This window comes from Haliotis rufescens, unplaced genomic scaffold, assembly GCF_023055435.1.
Source record: "Haliotis rufescens isolate VD_foot unplaced genomic scaffold, xgHalRufe1.0.p SCAF_16, whole genome shotgun sequence".
Taxonomy (NCBI): Eukaryota; Metazoa; Mollusca; class Gastropoda; order Lepetellida; family Haliotidae; genus Haliotis; species Haliotis rufescens.
This window is the reverse complement of record NW_025963846.1, coordinates 31,134,351-31,153,295: the sequence shown is the minus strand read 5'-3', so window position 1 is coordinate 31,153,295 and position 18,945 is coordinate 31,134,351. Positions and strand designations below refer to the sequence as shown.

The window sequence follows — 18,945 nt, the reverse complement described above, 5'->3', positions numbered from 1 at the left end:
TCATGAAGAGAGGCACAATAGTGGTGTAGATGTCATGACTGAAAGAGGCACCATACTTGTGTAGATGTCATGATGGAGAGAGGCACCATACTGATGTAGATGTCATCATAGAGAGAGGCACCGTACTGGTGTAGAGGTCATCATGGTGAGAGGCACCATACTGATGTAGATGTCGGCATGGAGAGAGGCACAATACTGGTGTAGATGCCATTATGGAGAGAGGCATCATACTGATGTAGGTGTCATCATGGTGAGAGGCACCATACTGATGTAGATGTCATCATGGAGAGAGGCACCATACTGGTGTAGAGGTCATCATGGTGAGAGGCACCATACTGATGTAGATGTCGGCATGGAGAGAGGCACAATACTGGTGTAGATGCCATTATGGAGAGAGGCATCATACTGATGTATATGTCATCATGGAGAGAGGCACAATAGTAGTGTAGATGTCAGACTGAGAGAGGCGCCATACTGGTGTAGATGTCATGATGGAGAGAGGCACCATACTGATGTAGATGTCATCATGGAGAGAGGCACAATACTGGTGTAGATGTCATCATGGAGAGAGGCACCATACTGGTGTAGATGTCATCATGGAGAGAGGCACAATACTGATGTAGATGTCATCATTGAGGGAGGCTCCATGCTGGTATAGATGCCATCATTGAGGGAGGCTCCATACATGTGTAGATGTCATCATAGAGGAGGATACCATACTGGTGTAGATGTCATCATTGAGGAGGATACCATACTGGTGTAGATGTCATCATGGAGAGAGGCACCATACTGGTGTAGATGTCATCATGGAGAGAAGCACCATACTGGTGTAGATGTCATCATGGAGAGAGGCAACATACTGGTGTAGATGCCATCATGGAGGGAGGCACCATTCTGATGTAGATGTCATCATTGAGAGAGGCACAATACTGATGTAGATGTCATCATTGAGGGAGGCTCCATACTGGTATAGATGCCATCATTGAGGGAGGCTCCATACTCGTGTAGATGTCATCATGAAGAGAGGCACAATACTGATGTAGTTGTCATCATTGATGGAGTCTACATACTGGTATAGATGCCATCATTGAGGGAGACACCATACTGATTTAGATGTCATCATTGAGGGACGCACCATACTGATGTAGATGTCATAATGAGGGAGGCACCATACTGATGTAGATGTCATAATGAGGGAGGCTCCATACTGATGTAGATGTCATCATTGAGGGAGGCACAATATTGATGTAAATGTCATCACTGAGAGAGGCACAATACTGATATAGATGTCATCATTGAGGGAGGCACCATACTGATGTAGATGTTATCATGGAGAGAGGCACGATACTGGTGTAGATGTCATCATGGAGAGAGGCACAATACTGATGTAGATGTCATCATTGAGGGAGTCTCCATACTGGTATAGATGCCATTATTGAGGGAGGCTCCATACCCGTGTAGATGTCATCATTGAAGGAGGCACAATAGTGATGTAGATGTCATAAAGAGTGAGGTACCATACTGATGTAGATGTCATCATTGAGGGAGGTACAATATTGATGTAAATGTCATCATTGAGAGAGGCACAATACTGATGTAGATGCCATCATTGAGGGAGGCTCCATACTGATGTAGATGTCATCATTGAGGGAGGCACCATACTGATGTAGATGCCATCATTGAGGGAGGCACCATACTGGTGTATATGTCATCATTGAGAGAGGCACAATACTGATGTAGATGTCATGATGGAGAGAGGCACCATACTGGTGTACATGTCATGAAGGCGAAAGGCACCTTACTGGTGTATATGTCATGATTGAGAGAGGCACCATACTGGTGTAGATGTCATGATGGAGAGAGGCACCATACTGATGTAGATGTCAGCATGGAGAGAGGCACAATACTGGTGTAGATGTCATTATGGAGAGAGGCATCATACTGATGTAGATGTCATCATGGAGAGAGGCACAATAGTGGTGTAGATGTCATGACTGAGAGAGGCGCCATACTGGTGTAGATGTCATGATGGAGAGAGGCACCATACTGATGTAGATGTCATCATGGAGAGAGGCACCATACTGGTGTAGATGTCATCATGGAGAGAGGCACCATACTGGTGTAGGTGTCATCATGGAGAGCGGGACCATACTGGTGTATATGTCATCATGGAGAGAGGCACCATACTGATGTAGATGTCATCATGGAGAGAGGCACCATACTGGTGTAGATGTCATCATTGAGAGAGGCACACTACTGATGTAGATGTCATCATTGTGGGAGGATCCATGCTGGTATAGATGCCATCATTGAGGGGGGTTCTATACCCGTGTAGATGTCATCATGGAGGAGGATACCATACTAGTGTAGATGTCATCATGGAGGAGGATACCATACCCGTGTAGATGTCATCATGAGGGAGGATACCATACCCGTGTAGATGTCATCATGGAGGAGGATACCAAACCCGTGTAGATGGCATCATGGAGGAGGATACAATACTGGTGTAGATGTCATCATGGAGAGAGGGATCATACAGGTGTAGATGCCATCATGGATAGAGGCACCATACTGGTGTACATGTCATCATTGAGAGAGGCACCATACTGGTGTAGATGTCATCATGGAGAGAGGGATCATACAGGTGTAGATGCCATCATGGATAGAGGCACCATACTGGTGTACATGTCATAATTGAGAGAGGCACCATACTGGTGTAGATGCCATCATGGAGAGAGAGATCATACAGGTGTAGATGTCATCATGGAGAGACGCACCATACTGGTGTAGATGTCATCATGGAGTGGGGTACCATACCCGTGTAGATGTCATCATTGAGAGAGGCACTATACTGGTGTAGGTGTCATCATGGAGAGAGGCACCATACTGGTGTAGATGTCATGATTGAGAGATGCACTATACTAGTGTAGAGGTCATCATGGAGAGGGGCACCATACCGATGTAGATGTGTTCATGGAGAGAGGCACCATACTGGTGTAGGTGTCATCATGGAGAGAGGCACCATACTGATTTAGATGTCATTATGGAGAGAGGCGCCATACTGGTGTAGATGTCATCATTGAGAGAGGCATCGCAGCTAGCAGTCAGACGATGGGCCAACATTGTTTTTTACTGTTGGCCAAATGTTAGGCCAACGTTGACTTAATGGTAAAGTCAATGGTAAAAGAAACGTTCGGCCAACATAATGATTACATTGGTCAAACATCTGATTGCTAGTTGGAAGGTGATATGATTTTAATAAGTTCCATTACAACATCAGCTTTTAGTATCAGTATCATGATAACTTTATTACATCGTAATAAAAGAACATTTTACTAAAATTGTTCAATAAAAGTACAAAAGAAACAAAACATACGGCTTTGCATTAAATCCCATTTCGGTAACTATTCAAATACTTCATTGAATGACCTTGACCTTGGCAAGAATCCATTTCCAGTGGTGATCAATTTATTCCCCAATGTGTGCTGAATGGCCTTGACGTTCGAATGAGTCTTACGCCAACAACTGCTGATCAACAGTTATCAGAGAAGAAGATAGTTGTGAGCATGGAAAAAGTGCAAAGGTCAGTATCAGTTACTATCACATTGTCACGTATAATGTTAAGCACTCCTTTACAAGATCGAGGGTGCTTTTCGGAGGGCTGGGCAGGACTGTGTCCAAACAAATGTTTCATCACTTCACGTTTACGAAGTCTGTCCATTTTCCAAAGGTCACTGACCCCTGCTTATTTCACTGACTTGTCACACCGAAACAACGTTGTGATTGTTATTACTATTATGCAATTAACAATCAACCCTCGTGGCTTTGAACAATTATCAAAACATGTCAAACCTATAAGTTACCTTCTTTCAGACGTGGTGTTACATTCTCCTTAAATTCATCTCCTGCTCTACCAGTTGGTCGAAACACCAGGAATGTTGGACCCTGCGGAGATGCAATAGGTTGATTTTCATTGACATCCTTCTTCTTCAAATGACTGTTTAATCTGTGACAGATTGACCTTGCCAAATCGTCATTTGTGTTGAAATAGGGCACCACCTTTATGTCAGCAAAGTTGATAAAGTTGTTGTCTGAAACAAGACAAAACACCTCAATATGCATCATCTTAAAATGAAAAACAAATGGTATGTTTGGATCTAAAGAAAGTTTATGTCCGAATATATGCAACATGGTTGACTGCTAAATACGTATGAAAATACATGTTTTCTGTGATGCCTTTTTAAGCTTTCAATGGTTGGTTAATAGTTATTCAGTAACTAGTGCTAATCGTCTGATACTATGTATCAGAAAGTCACGGAACTATTTATTTGGCCCTCTAATATGGTAGAAGGTCATACATTTACAACAAGCATGACATTCTCATATCCCCCGCCAATGTGACATGTCCGGTTGTGTGCGAGGCAGGAAATATTGTACAGTTTTCAAGATCTGCTTCGGAAACGAGCCCTACCACCATGTTCAGTCCAAGTCAATGCAATGGAAACTCGAAATATATGTTTTTCAAAAATCCCAAACTATCAACAGACACCCAGTTCACCACTAGACCTATCTCTGTGCCAGGTTTGGTGAAGATATCTCTTGTGGTTCTTGAGATCTGCTCCGGAAATACAATGTGGCGGACGTACGGAAGGACGGAAAGATGGAAGGATGGACGGACAGTAATAATTTCTATACCCCCTTACACTTCGTGGCGATGGATAATATTGTGTAGGTCTACGCTACCAAATGGGTATTCTTACAATCAAACAGTGTGGGTGAGATATGTGACATTAGGATAGATACGTGACATCGCACATTAAGATAATATCACCTGTCTTTCAACGTTCCAATAGTCAATTTTCTCCTCATGTCGAGCAATATTCCAGCAGCTCCAGCCTTTGGCGTTCACATTTCAAAGTTTTGAGATACAATCGATCATGCTCCTTCTACCAAGATTTCAAACATTCAAGGCCTCAGTACAGCTTTCAAAACGTTTTATGGTAGACATTTGGAGGACATGTCCATATTTGATGCATCAGTGACAAGAATGATGTCCGATGCAATTCCCTGTTTTAACCATATTTCCTCATGTTTCTTTCAGGTGAACAATTGACTTGCCTTTGCATGTGTTTGTGACGGCTGAACAATCGACTCTGCTTTACGCAGAAATTTCTATTGGATATGGAAAGGGTTTTGTCGCTTCATTTACACTTTGCAAACAAGTCAACGTGACATCGCACATAGGATTTGCAATGGATAAAACCACTTGTCACATGTCACTGTGCTGCAAAGTCAATGCGGCCGGAGATGACTTTTATTCGGGAACTGGATGGGAATATATTTTTAAACTGCCCAAACCCCAATTTGACAATTTCAGGCACATGGCCAAAGAGGCAACAAAGAAGGGGAAACAGGAGATCATCCGGGTACATTAAATGGTGTCCGAAGCCTTGGTTGAAATAAACCGGACAACGTCCAATGTCTGAAAATGCCTTTGTTTCTTTCGTCATAGGCAGTTTTTGGACTGATTTCATATAGTCGCCGATTTTATTGATCAAATATTGTTTGCAGTCAGAATTACGAAGTGCCACATTTTCAAGTTTTGATTTCACCTGATGTACATATTTTTAATCTACTTCCCGACCCCGTCATGTAATTATCAAAATAGTAACCATTTCATTTTATAAGTTCTTTTTTTCATGCAATCCACGTTCTTGTTTGACATAGCGACACGATATTCATGTGTTTTAGCAACATTTTATTTGCTGCAATTAGATTCAATTATGTGGTGACCCGTGAAGATCCGAGGTCGAATTGGTCTTCAGCAACCTATGCTTGCCATAAAAGGCGACTATGCTTGTCGTAAGAGGCGACTAACGGGATCGGGTGGTCAGGCTCGCAGACTGGGTTGATGCATGTCATCGTATCCGAATTTTGTGGATCGATGCTCATGATGTCAATCACTGGATTGTCTTGTCCAGACTCGATTACATACAGAACGCCGTCATATACCTAGAATATTGCTGAGTGCGACGATAAACAACATGAAACAAACAAACAAACCAGTCAAAATTCAAAAATTACTTCTGCAACTATATAACTATATACGGATCTCCGGAGCAATACCAAAAACATGAAAATCTGCTATAAGTAGTAACGGTTCTTAAACCAGGTAAACCACCCAATGAACCGGATTCCTAACGCCCAATATCCCTAACTTCCCATATTAAAAAAAAAAGTGGAATCCATTATATATAAGAGATTAAAATTTAAAATTACTAATTTTAATCTCCTTAACGATTGTCAAATCGCCAAACTGTAGACCACATTCTACATTTAGAACATGATTTCTAAACAGCACTAGTCCAAAACAATACACACTTGCAATATTTATCGATTTCAGTAAAGTTTTTGACATGGTTTGGCATAACGGCCTAATTAAAAAACTTCAAGACAAAGCCATTGATTGAAGAATCCTAAATTCCATTCACTCTTTTCTAACAGGCCAAAACATTACAGTAAAATGAAACCACACACTATCAGACCCCTCCTCATTAGAAAACGGCACCCCATGATTGATGACATTTTCCCCAAACTACCTTCTGACATAACTACAGCCAAATTTGCTGATCACTAAAAGAGATTCAAAACAGAATCCAACCTGTAATAAGCAATATAGATTTCTTGGCCTCCCAGTGGGGTTTCAAAATTAATACACCTGAGAATAATTGTTTTTCTCTTAAAAAAAACACACATGCCAAATTTTACACCAAAACTTACACTTATTAATGAAATTATTACTTTAAAAATAGATGCAAAATTCTTAGGAATCATTTTGGACCAACAACTCACATGGGCACCCCATATCGATAACTTGGTCAACTCGTGCCTTCTCCCTGTGCGGTATTCTTTTGTGTTCATGTTCTCCTGACACAACAGAAGACTTTAACCACATATTCAACCAATGTCCCCAATACAAACAACAACTACAGTTATATCAATCCCTCCCCCCACAACACAAAAACAACATCTCACTACTACTACAACCAACAAGTACTAGGGGGTTTCACGTACGTCACAGTAAATGTACGTTGTGGACGGAGAAGTGGGGAATAGCAAATATAAATAATATTTGAATAAAAGTAAATCCATACCAAAAAAAATGTAACTAAAGGGACATAACCTAGCACTATAAATCTACTACTATAACACATACAGCTAGTGTATTTAAGTATATGAGAAGAATTGAATCAGATAAGGCTATATGTATATATGGCCGAAACATGATGTGTACATGTCCAAACGCAAGCTTAGATCTAACCCTGACAAAATCTTCATCACTGAAGACCTGACCAAACATCGCCATTCACTAATTAAAAGGTTTCTAGAACTCAACAAAGCCACCTCAAGGGACTCATTTTGGACCTTTGATGGTAGTGTAATAGGCGTCCTCCAAAGCCTGTAAAAGGCGCCCAGTGACTGTAGAACTGTAAAAATAGATGACAAAAGGTCAGATATGTTACTGCGGTGCTTTGCGTTGTGTTCACTTCTCCCTGAGCAGTTTTCTTTTGTCTTTATGTTGTAGGAGGCTCCTGACCGGGTTACCAAGTCTAGTTATAAACAAGCATGTAGTCGACTAAGTCATCTATATCACCCGCCCATTTTAACACGTTATGGTCCCAAACCAGGTAGCTACCAAACATTTCTCTTATCCCATGTCAACATAGCTGCATTGGATATTTTAAAATAAACATTTCTAAAACTCCTTAATATTAAATGGCACCAGTTCAGTATGTGCTTTATATATACACATGCAATGTTTGGCAAGGAAATATTTAACAGTTTATTTTTACACTCCATAAGTGAACCCACCCTATATCAAAACTTAAATCCAACTTGTTGCCATTGAAGCGTAATTTTTTTTTCTAAAAGTGCTTAATATCAAAAGGCACCAGTTCAGTATGTGCCTTGTAGACATGCAGAGTGTTTTAGACAGTATTGAATGGGTTTTGAGTTATGAGCTCCGGAAACGAACACTGCCCTATAAAACCTAAGCCAAACTTGTTGCCACGGAAACCTAAAAAGTTCCGAAATAGCAAAAGGCACCAGTCCAATATGAGTCGGGATAGACATACAAAGTTACATAGAGAAATATAGAACAGTTTCTGAGTTATGCTCCGGAAACGATTTCGTTGGGTCGGGGGATAATAAAGCACAAAGAGTGAAGTTGAATTTAAAGTTTATTTACTAAAAAACAACAAAAGAACAACAAGGGCAAAATCCTTCTCCACTTGACTATAGCCATTGCGATTTTCCCCTTTCCCTACCTACATCAACCAATTCAACCGATTCAAAAATCGTAGCATGGGATGCAGAGCCAGCCGATGCCAATGTCATCGGATAGAACACACATTTGACAACAAACAAAGAAGATATTGGTGAGTTCTGATTGAAATTTACTGACAAAAACATCATGGTAATGTGGCAGTGTCATTTCTATAATTTATCTGTATATATATGGTATTGGTTTTAGACAGTGTAATTGGTGTACTTTATTATATCATGTACGGTACAAGTTTCCAGCCTGATTCCTTCAAGCTGAACTTGGGCTGGTAAGTTCTTTTGTTTATTGTGAGGGCCGAGAGTATTCTTTTGTCTTGCTTTTAGAGGGCAATCTTCTATGCTAACACAAGCACAAAGTCAGTCTACGAGATACAGCTTTCTCTGGACAGTCACGACATGAGACTCATATTTTGACACGTATTGTGACAAGGACTTTCACAGCTTCATCTTCACTATACATCTCCAAAGATGGATCTGAGTGACAAGTGAGTTGGCCTACTATCACCTGAGTGCCATACATTCGGGTAAATATTGGTATGGAAAATAAACTTGTGGCTTCTGGGTCACAACTCAAACCCCAGCAGGCGTTGGTCTCAACTGTGATACTTGCACCACCCTAACCTGCTACAAAGTGAAGCCCCCGGTGAGGAAAACTGACTAAAGAGGAGGGTGTGGTGCCACATCAGTGAGATATCAGCTGTACTGGCATACGCGTCTGACATTGTACGCCAGCTTTCAGTGACTTTGGATCACTTTGTTCTATCTTTCTCGTGATCATGTGATCACAGTGTATATATTAATTGCATATTGATCATGGATTAGTGTAACTTGCTACTTATGTATTTGTAAATCACAAATTGTATACCCATAAGGTAATCATATTGTGCTAAATTTGTCTGATAATATGTAATTTAAATTTGATATATTGGATTATCTTGTCATTGTTAGGCAAGATGTGATACTATTTCATCAACTATAAGTGTTTGTGTTTTGTAAATTAAACTTAACCATTTCTTAGTTGTGTTCATAATTAAGACGTGATTGAATGCAGCTATTAGTTTTTCACATGTGAAATAGAATTTGACGTCTTAGTTAGTTTAGAGTTTAGTTAGTTTAGAGTTTTGTTAGTTACTTTAGTTAGTTACTTTAGTTACTTTAGTTACCTTTGTCATTAAGGGTACCCTACGAGTTGGTGATCACCATATTACCTTATCTGGCATGCCTTAGTTACTTTACTTAGTTATATTACCTTGCAATGCGTGTTTGGTTAAAGTGAGTTTGTGTGACTGTGTAACAAAAGTGAGTAAGTTTAAGCTTATATATAATAAGGTGTTAAACTTTTGTAATTATGTAGGTATAAGTAGCTTGTGTTGTCTCTCTTTCTGACTGACGGACTTGACTGATTACCTTAGCCACACTTAGTATAAGCACGTTGCACCATGTAACCATATATCTATTTTTTTATTTACTCAGTGGAACCCTTCGTAAGTAAAGTTCTTTGTTGACCATATTTGTTTTTCAATTTTCAGCAGATTAGTTTATGCATCTGAAGTGTTCTGTTATATTGTGAAGTTCATTATGGAACAGTTTGTGTATGTCATTGATCCTCAGTGAGTTGTATCACCCTCACTGAGTGGGAGTACTGGACTCTTTTCATTGGTTTGGTATTCTTTGTGTGTTGTAGTTTGAATTTGGACTAGGTTTGATCATGTGAGGTTGCTTGGTTTCTTGACATCATGTGCGATGTCTTGGAATTTGTGAGTTCTACCTGTATTGAATGAGTTTGTGATTTTGGATTTCTTGGATTATTACGTTCTGTGCTCACTCTTCGGTTAATCATGGAGTTTTCTCAGACGGAAATTGACAATTTCTGGAAGCATTTAAGCGTGGAAAGGAGAAACCCAAGGCTAATTATCCTGAGGATTTCCCATCTTGGCTACAAAATGTAATGTCAGACTGAGGTTAAACCATTTGTGGAACAGAAATCGAACTCTACTGACACAGGAAATGGAGCTCAGGCTAGTGCTATGAATCATCATAGGTTTCCTAGAATTCCCCCATTGACTGGAGACAGGAGCGGGAAGGAAACACCTTATGACGTCTGGAGGTACCGTGTTGATGGGCTTATTCATCTTATACACAGGATATTAAGGAACAGGCAATCAAGGATTCCTTGAAGGGAGAGGCTGCTAACATCGCCGTCAACATGAGGCCTGGGACCAGTATTTTATCCCTGCTAAGGAAGCTCAGTATTGTTTTTGGAGTGGTTGAGAGGAGGGAATCAAGAATTGCACAGTTTTATAGCGCTAGACAGAATGAAGAGGAGGATGTGTCACAGTGGGCTTGTCATTTGGAGGAACTTCTTTCCCATGCCCCGAAGGATAAGCCGACCAGCAATGAGGATTCTGATGAGATGCTTAGGAATATGCTTTGGACAGGACTCAAGTCACACCTCAAGAACATCTCAGGACACAAGTTTGATACCATCAATAACTTTGATGACCTGTTAGAAGCTCTCCGGGAGATAGAGAACGATCAGTTGAGCACAGTCCCATCTGCTAAGACACAGACACCAGGAACAGCAAAGAGTGCCACTGCACAGGAGCCTGAGTGGAAGAAGGAGATGAAGGAAATGAAAGCTATGATCAACAAGCTTACTTCTGAAGTTGCTGGGATGAGATTAGCAAGTGCACCAGAGCAAGAGTTTCCTTATCCTGCCCCGGATCAGAGGTCAAGGTCAACAAGTGGACGGTCTAACTGGAACAGACAGCAGTCGAGAGAGGATCAAGGTCACGCTAGCTACGATTCCTATAGGCCACCATGGAATGAAGGATCAGCTGGTTGCCAAGCCTCATATGGACAAGCTCAAGACATGGAGTACAGACCACAGAGGGGAATGGGGCCCACCTGTTGGAAATGTGGACTGGCTGAACATACTCAACACACATGCACAGTTAGACTGGACCATTCTAGTCGTGGAAGAGCTTTAAACTTGCACAGGCCCATGGGCAGGGGCCGCATGTAGGTTTTTACAAGCACCCCAGAAATAGGGAAAAAGGAATCCTCCATGGACTTGTGGGTAACGTTAACGAAGTGGACATTCATATTGAAGGGGTAAAGGCAAGAGCACTTCTAGACACAGGAGCTACAGTGTCTATATTATTACAGACCTTCTATGATTCTTACTTAAAGCATGTACCTTTGGAGCCACTTGATAACATTTTGAACATTGAATGTGCTGGAGGAGAGTCGCTACAATATATGTAGATGTCAAGTTGGAAACATCGGGGATAGCATCAGCCAATCAGGTTTCTTGTTTGTTTCTGGTATCGACAGACACCCAGTATATTTCTAAAGTGCCAGCGTTACTTGGGACCAACATCTTATGTCACCTACTGGAATATGTGCTCACCAGTGCGAAGTTGGACGCAACAGGGCATAGATGGTTGGCAGCACTCTCAGCCTATAACTTCGCGATATCATACCGGCCTGGGAAGAACAATGCTGATGCTGATGTGTTGTCACGACTTCCTGCACCTGAGGATATGAGACAGATTTCATCATATTCCATCAATGCTATCTGCAACATGACATCAACCCTTAGTCTCGTGGAGAGTGTATCCGTTTCATCAGCCATTATTCCGGAGCAGGAAGTAGAAATAAGTGATGAGAAGTGTGATGCCAATGCCCGTGACTGGAGAAGAGCCAAAGCCAGAGACCCAGCCTTGGATACTGTTATGGCCCATCTGAGGAATGGAACTAAGCCAAGACCAAGTGATTGTCGAGCAGATCCTGAGATGTGTGGTCTCATGAAGAACTTTTCAAGCTTCAAACATCAAAGAGGAGTCCTTTACCGAGTTATATCAGTGGATGGTGAAACCTGCGAGCAACTTGTTCTGCCAAGTAGATGTCGCCAGTCAGTCCTGCGCTGCCTCCATGACCAAGTTGGACATCCCAGACGTGATAGAACTAACCATGTAAGAGGCATTAGGAGGAAGAGCGGCACAACCATGAAAGCACCTTTAGTAGGTATCAAGACCACCCAGCCCTTGGAGTTAGTCTGTATGGATTTCCTGACATTGGAACCATCCAAAGGAGGTCAACAGTGTATACTAGTTATCACAGATCATTTCACCCACTACGCCCAGGCTTATCCCACTAAGAATATGACTGCTCGGACAACAGCTGAGGCATTCTTCTAGAACTTTGTGGTCAACTATGGACTACCTAAGAGGATCCACTCGGACCAAGGAGCGAACTTTCAGGGAAAGCTTATGAAGGAGTTGTGCAGTCTCACACAGATCGACAAGTCCAGAACCACTCCTTACCATGCTATGGGTAACGGTCAATGTGAACGTTTCAACAGGACTCTACTTAATATGCTTGGAACCTTGGATGCTAGTGGGAAGAAGGACTGGAAGAGCCATGTAGGTCCTCTTGTACATGCATACAACTCTACAAGGCATGAGACGACTGGATACTCACCATTCCTCCTCATGTACGGTAGACATCCAAGACTTCCTGTTGTCCTAGCTTTTGGACTGGAGATCGACCCAAGCAAGGCCAAGTCCCTGTCGGAATATACTAAGTCACTGAGAGACCGACTGAAACAGGCGTATGAACTTGCTGCTGAAGCTGCTGACAAACCCTAAACAAGACAAAAGACTAACTATGACGCCAAAGCTAGAGCTGCCATGCTGGACGTTGGAGACAGAGTGCTTGTAAAGATCGTCGCTTTTGATGGGAAAGAGAAGATCGCAGATAAATGGGAGGGGGTTGTTTACGTAATTCTCCAACAACCTGATCCTGCGATACCTGTGTTTGTGGTAAGAAAGGAAAGAGATGATGGGAAACGAAGGACTCTCCACAGGAATCTACTGCTCCCCATAGGATCTCTGCCACTACCAGTTCCAAAGGCACCTGTCCCTACTGAAAGACCCTATCGGAAATTCAAGACATCAAGTGCTCCATCTGGATTATCAACCCAGGATGTTCCGGAGAACTTGTGCCAGGATCAAGAGGAAGATTCAGATGATGATATTTGTATTGGGCGCCTGACCTCATCAGAACCCTCAGTTTCAGCCCGTGTACCAGCTGATGGGCCACCTGAAGGTGAAACTGAAGTTGTTACAGACGTCGCTCTGATCACAGGTTAGATGACCTACAGAGAGCCAGAGATGACGTGGATTTGACTGTGGGTACTCCAGATGATGTCGTGGTTTCTGCACAGGAGAATGTGCAGATTGAAACCGAAAATCCTGGACCGCCCATACCACCTGTCAACTTGTTGCAAGAAGATGTCGATGCTTCTGCACAGGAGAATGTGCAGATTGAAGCCGAAGCTCCTGGACCACCCATACCATCTGTCAACTTGTTGCTGGAGGATGTAGATGCTTCTGCACAAGAGGATGTGCAGACTGAAGCAGACACTCCTGTGCAACCAATCCAAAACTTGAAAATACCACCATTCCAAAATTTGTCAAGGTCATATTTCCAAGCTTGGATTTGTTTGGATTTGTTTGGATATGTTTGGATACAACATGTCATTCTCATATCTGTTAAGCGTTGTACAACTTTTGACCTTATGTGAGATTATTAATGACATGAAAGTAAATAATTAAGAGTATTTTGGCACTATTTACCATGAAAAGACCAAATCATGTGCAAATTTTACTAACAGAATTTCTGTCATTTAAAGTGGCTACTCTTTATATTTAATTTCTTATCTTCCTTGTCATATGACATTGTCATAATCATATGACATTGACTATGAACTTTGAACAATTAAACAAATATTTTGTTTTCCCATACCGACTTACGGTTGTCGTAAAACAAAGGCCGTTTCAAGAATAGAGGGCCTCATAATTATAATTTGAACTAATATACATATGTACATAATAGTACTAGGTAAAAATGAATTTTGATAAGTGTTCGTACAAGAATATGAACTTCGAATTATCTCGGAATTATGCGCAACACATAGGGCTGGAAATTTTATAATTGGTCTGGAACTATCTGACTGTAATTCAAAACAGTGAACAAGATTTCGTCAAATGAATCATTGAGCCAGGAATGCAACGATTTAAATACTGACAAAATGAATAAACATATCTGGAACATAATAGACTGTTCATGCGGACAATTATATGCTACGTCTATTGCCAATGAAGTTTATCACCCCATGTTATAGCATTTGTTTCATATAAAAAATAGAAGCCAAATAAATGGGAAAATTAGTTGCTATGAATTAGCTTTACCTCTGTGACATATTACGCAACTAAAGGTGAATATGTTTATCAAATAATCAATAACAGTAATTAACCTAGTGTCCTTACTTATACACAATTTAATTACGTATTGGGGTACAATATATAATACACATATACACGGAATGATTTCTTATTTTGTCAATTTAATCATAACCCAAATCATACAAATCGAAAATGTGAAAATAAAAGTAGTGACTAACTTTATGATCAAGGGTATAAATACTCAATTGTATCTATTAATCCTAATAGTATAACAATAAACCCTGTGTATTTACTGAGCATATTTAGATACATCCGTATCTACGACCGCAGTCATATAATTAATCAACGAAACTATATAAGATTGAATTAAAAATGTGCTATCACTAAAACAAAATTTTCCGTTATCCACGTAAGCCTAAACCTGGGAGAAATAAAGTTCTGTTCTGAAGACGCCGTCATGATTAGACACCTGTCAAACTCAAAGTGCCCCTGGTCCTCCACCCATCATGTGTAATACTTTAGCACACTAGATTGTTTTATTTGCAGTTAAATCACTGTTAGGCTGAGTGATGACAGAATACATTTTGTTGTTTTTGTTGTCGATCGTTTCCATTTTCAACGTGGTAACCTTATAAGTGACTAACTTTTTTTGATCATGATGAAATGAAACATATTAAAATAATCAGAGGGACTGACGATCGCATTTTTCGCATAAATGTCATGTTCGCATTAATTTCATGATTTATTGAAGATAGATTTGAACATTTCTGAGCAACGATCATGTTTGGGTAGGGGAAGTAATCTTGTCTCCGCTTGCAATTGGATTCAATCGGGCGAGCAGTTCCGAGATCGCAGCTTGACTGTTCGGTAGGGCCGAAAGGCGGCATCCATGTTGTTCACGCTTCTCTGATCACGGGGCCTCATTTGTCTGTATTCTGTTCATGAGCCGGGATGCGCATGAACACGGGTGTCAAAACGAATATATTTACCAATTATATGTACGGTCAATTAGCCAGTTCAAGAGACAATACCCTGGTTCTACCACCTTTAGGTGTAATAACGTCGCATGCCCCTGGTTCACGGTTCGTCTGATCTCCTTTCATAAAACCATGATGTTTATTTACCTGGAGCCTCAGACAGCGCCGACGTCCTGTGTACATGTACGTACATGGCAATAAATGGTTTGTCAGTTGTTTGACGTAATCAGTCAATAATTATTGACACAGTTATGTAATTAATATTTGTCACTATTCACAACTCCTATTTTGATTTTTCTATTGTTCAGCTGTATTTTCGATCAGTTTTATACGTATACAAAATCTTCTCTAGTATTTATAAACCAAACCTAAAAACATTATATAAGAACAATTTTGTTTTTAAAACGTAAGCTTTCTATTAAAACATCCATGCAAGTAAGATTTCAGCCGTAATATTACTTTAGTTACTCCACAGATTACACATCTTATGTGCTGCAAACGCAGCGAATGTAATGCTACTACGTCACAGCTGCCTCGGTAATTAAGGGGTGGAATGTTTTTGCAAAGGCAGTTAGAGCAGACGAATTTTCCCCCTCCCTGTATAATGAGTGAGTATGGTTTTACGCCGCTTTTAGCAACATTCCAGCAATATCACGGCGGGGGACACCAGAAATTGCTGTATAATGACGGTCGCTAACCATATAAATGTATTTTTCTTGTTTTTGGCTTGATTTGATTGTCCTTTGGTGAAAACAAATGTTCAATTGTGACAGCAAACCCTTTTCCCCTGAATGTTAAAATACAGGAGACTTATATTTATTAAATGCATGTCCTGTTTTGTATATATGTATATATTATTATGTTAATATGGACAATGGTAAAATTCATTATCACAGTTTTAGTGCTATTCACAAATATATGTAAATATGCTTCGTGATGAATGAAGCATGGCAATAAATGTATGCATCTGATTCTTCATTTGTTCTGTATTCTTTGATGATCACTCTCACAGATTATTTGATAAGAGGATAGGACTTTAACTTGAGAATAATTATTAAAAATATATATATAAGTATAGGCGGTCGGTGCACAATTGGTGAAACTGATACCTCATTGATTTGATAATCGGGACTTGGAAATCATTAAATTGATTTTAAAATATATGGTTTTGACTGTAGTACGTCCTGACATGATAATATTATGTTGTAAACAACTTATCTTATCTTATGTTAAGTAAACCAATTATTGAGTGAGTGAGTGAGTTAAAGTTTAACGTCACATCGGCAGTATTTCAGCCATATCGTGACGAAACAAAATTTGATATGAACAATATATTTAACTATATAAAATTCTGCTGACAAAGAGCAGTACAATAACTAGAACATCACAAAATTTCGTAAAACTAGTTTGAGAACAAGTAAAACTAGAGAACTAACTAATCATTTAACAACACATTATAAAAACAGGGTATAGATCGCCACTAACTGAAGGTTGATCACCGCGCTGGGGACCATGGGGACTTACAGTACTTTTGATACCTGCATGGACCCCAGTCGGATTTACATCATCCCTTCAGTTGTTGACGATGAGTGACACATTTAGCTAAACAGTAAAATAACACATATACTACTATTAAAAACGTGGAAGAAATAAATATACCTTGAAAGACGTGGTCTTACATACCCTCTAAGGGGGGCAATAATTTTACACTACTTTAACCCCCTTCGAGGATATAGCCACTAACAATCTCAGTTATTGATTAATTCAACCAATTATAAAATGCACTTATTTATTTACAAAACATAACAATCAAAACTTATGGAGCAATTAAATTTCCTTTAAAAAAGGAATAATTAAATGAGAACTAATAGTGTTAAAAAGATCCTTCATAGATTTAACCTTGAAATAGTTATCCCTTGCAATAGACAAATCAACACAGTCAAGCAGGACATGCTTGATTGTGATTCTTTCATCACAAGGGATGCAGAATGGAGGATCTTCACCTTTTAAAATATATTCATGAGTGTAACAGGAATGGCCAATACGACATCGACATCGTCTTATAATGACCTCTTCAAATCTGGGCTGACAACCCAAGTAGGTATAACCGATATTTGCTTTTATTGCATGTAATTTATTTATACAGACTTGGGTGTCCCACTTCTTCTGCATTAGATCTTTGATGTAAGATCTAATGACAGGTTTATAATCACTGTATGGTATCAGAAGTGGTGTCACAGATTTGTTGAGTGCAGCAGCATCAGCCATTGTATTACCAACAATTCCAACATGACTGGGTAACCAACAAAAGATGATGTCGTATTGGGCAGTGGCGAGAACATTATTCAATTCTAAAATATCAAGAATGAGTGGATGATCTGAAGAACAATTATGTATGGCCTGAAGGCATGACAAGGAATCAGAAAAGATGATGAACTGTTGAGATGATTGGTTTTGAATGTATTCCAATGCTATAAGAATAACATTGGCCTCAGCTGTAAAAATAGAGCTGGGACCAGGAATTCTCGAAGACACTCTTTTAGATTCAATGACAGTGGCACTTGAAACTTTGCCACCATCCTTTGAACCATCAGTAAAAATAGATCGATGAGAATCATATTTAGACCTTAATTGGGCATATTCTTGTTGATATACCAATGGGTTTGTGTCATATTTCTTTAGGGTAGTTAGTGTTAGGTCTACCTCTGGTTTAACTAGTTGCCAAGGAGGTGTAGACAGTAGCCGGGAAGGTGAGATAATAGAAAGACCATTAAAAATAATTATTGATAACTTCCTGAATTCCAATTGTTCAATGAACAGAATTATTCAAAGCTCTGGCGTGAGACAACAATAAATTAGATGTTACCACAGATTGTCCATTTTATGATCTTAGGCACATGTCGGCGCACTTACATGTAAGCCGTCTAGACGACTGTCTAGTTTTTAATTAAATGGCAGCTTCCATCCAGCCGAATTCTTAATCTTGAGACATATGATATATTGTCTTGTCGAGTCAATAGCTAAACTATCCCTCAAAATCCCAGAAATAAGCTTAAACTTATCCATCTCAAAATCAGAAATTAAAAGTGTAAACAAGCAAAAAATCACCAAAAAATGGCATAATCTAAACTCAAATAGCGAAATCAAGTACTCAGCAAACCACTAACCAAACCAAAAATTCTCCATCCATAAAAAAAATCGGTAGAGTAATCCCTAAACTCCAAACAGGACACACCAACCTAAATAACCACCTAAATTCTTTTTAAAAACACACTACAGGTAACTGCCCACACTGCAAACAACTAGAAACCCCAGAACACGCACTCATCCACTGCACACACTACCTAACCCATCAAACCGCATTACAAACCACC

The 18,945-nt window shown here is 40.0% G+C and overlaps 1 protein-coding gene across 1 annotated transcript in view; it reads right to left on the bottom strand.

The window, feature by feature from the left end:
• LOC124121033 overlaps positions 1 to 18,945 on the bottom strand; it is a 121,013-nt gene that overhangs the window by 57,712 nt on the left and 44,356 nt on the right. The window contains exon 4 of the mRNA XM_048397117.1: positions 3,864 to 4,091. Coding sequence (XP_048253074.1) covers positions 3,864 to 4,091 — 228 coding nt within the window. The remainder of the gene's footprint in view (positions 1 to 3,863; positions 4,092 to 18,945) is intronic.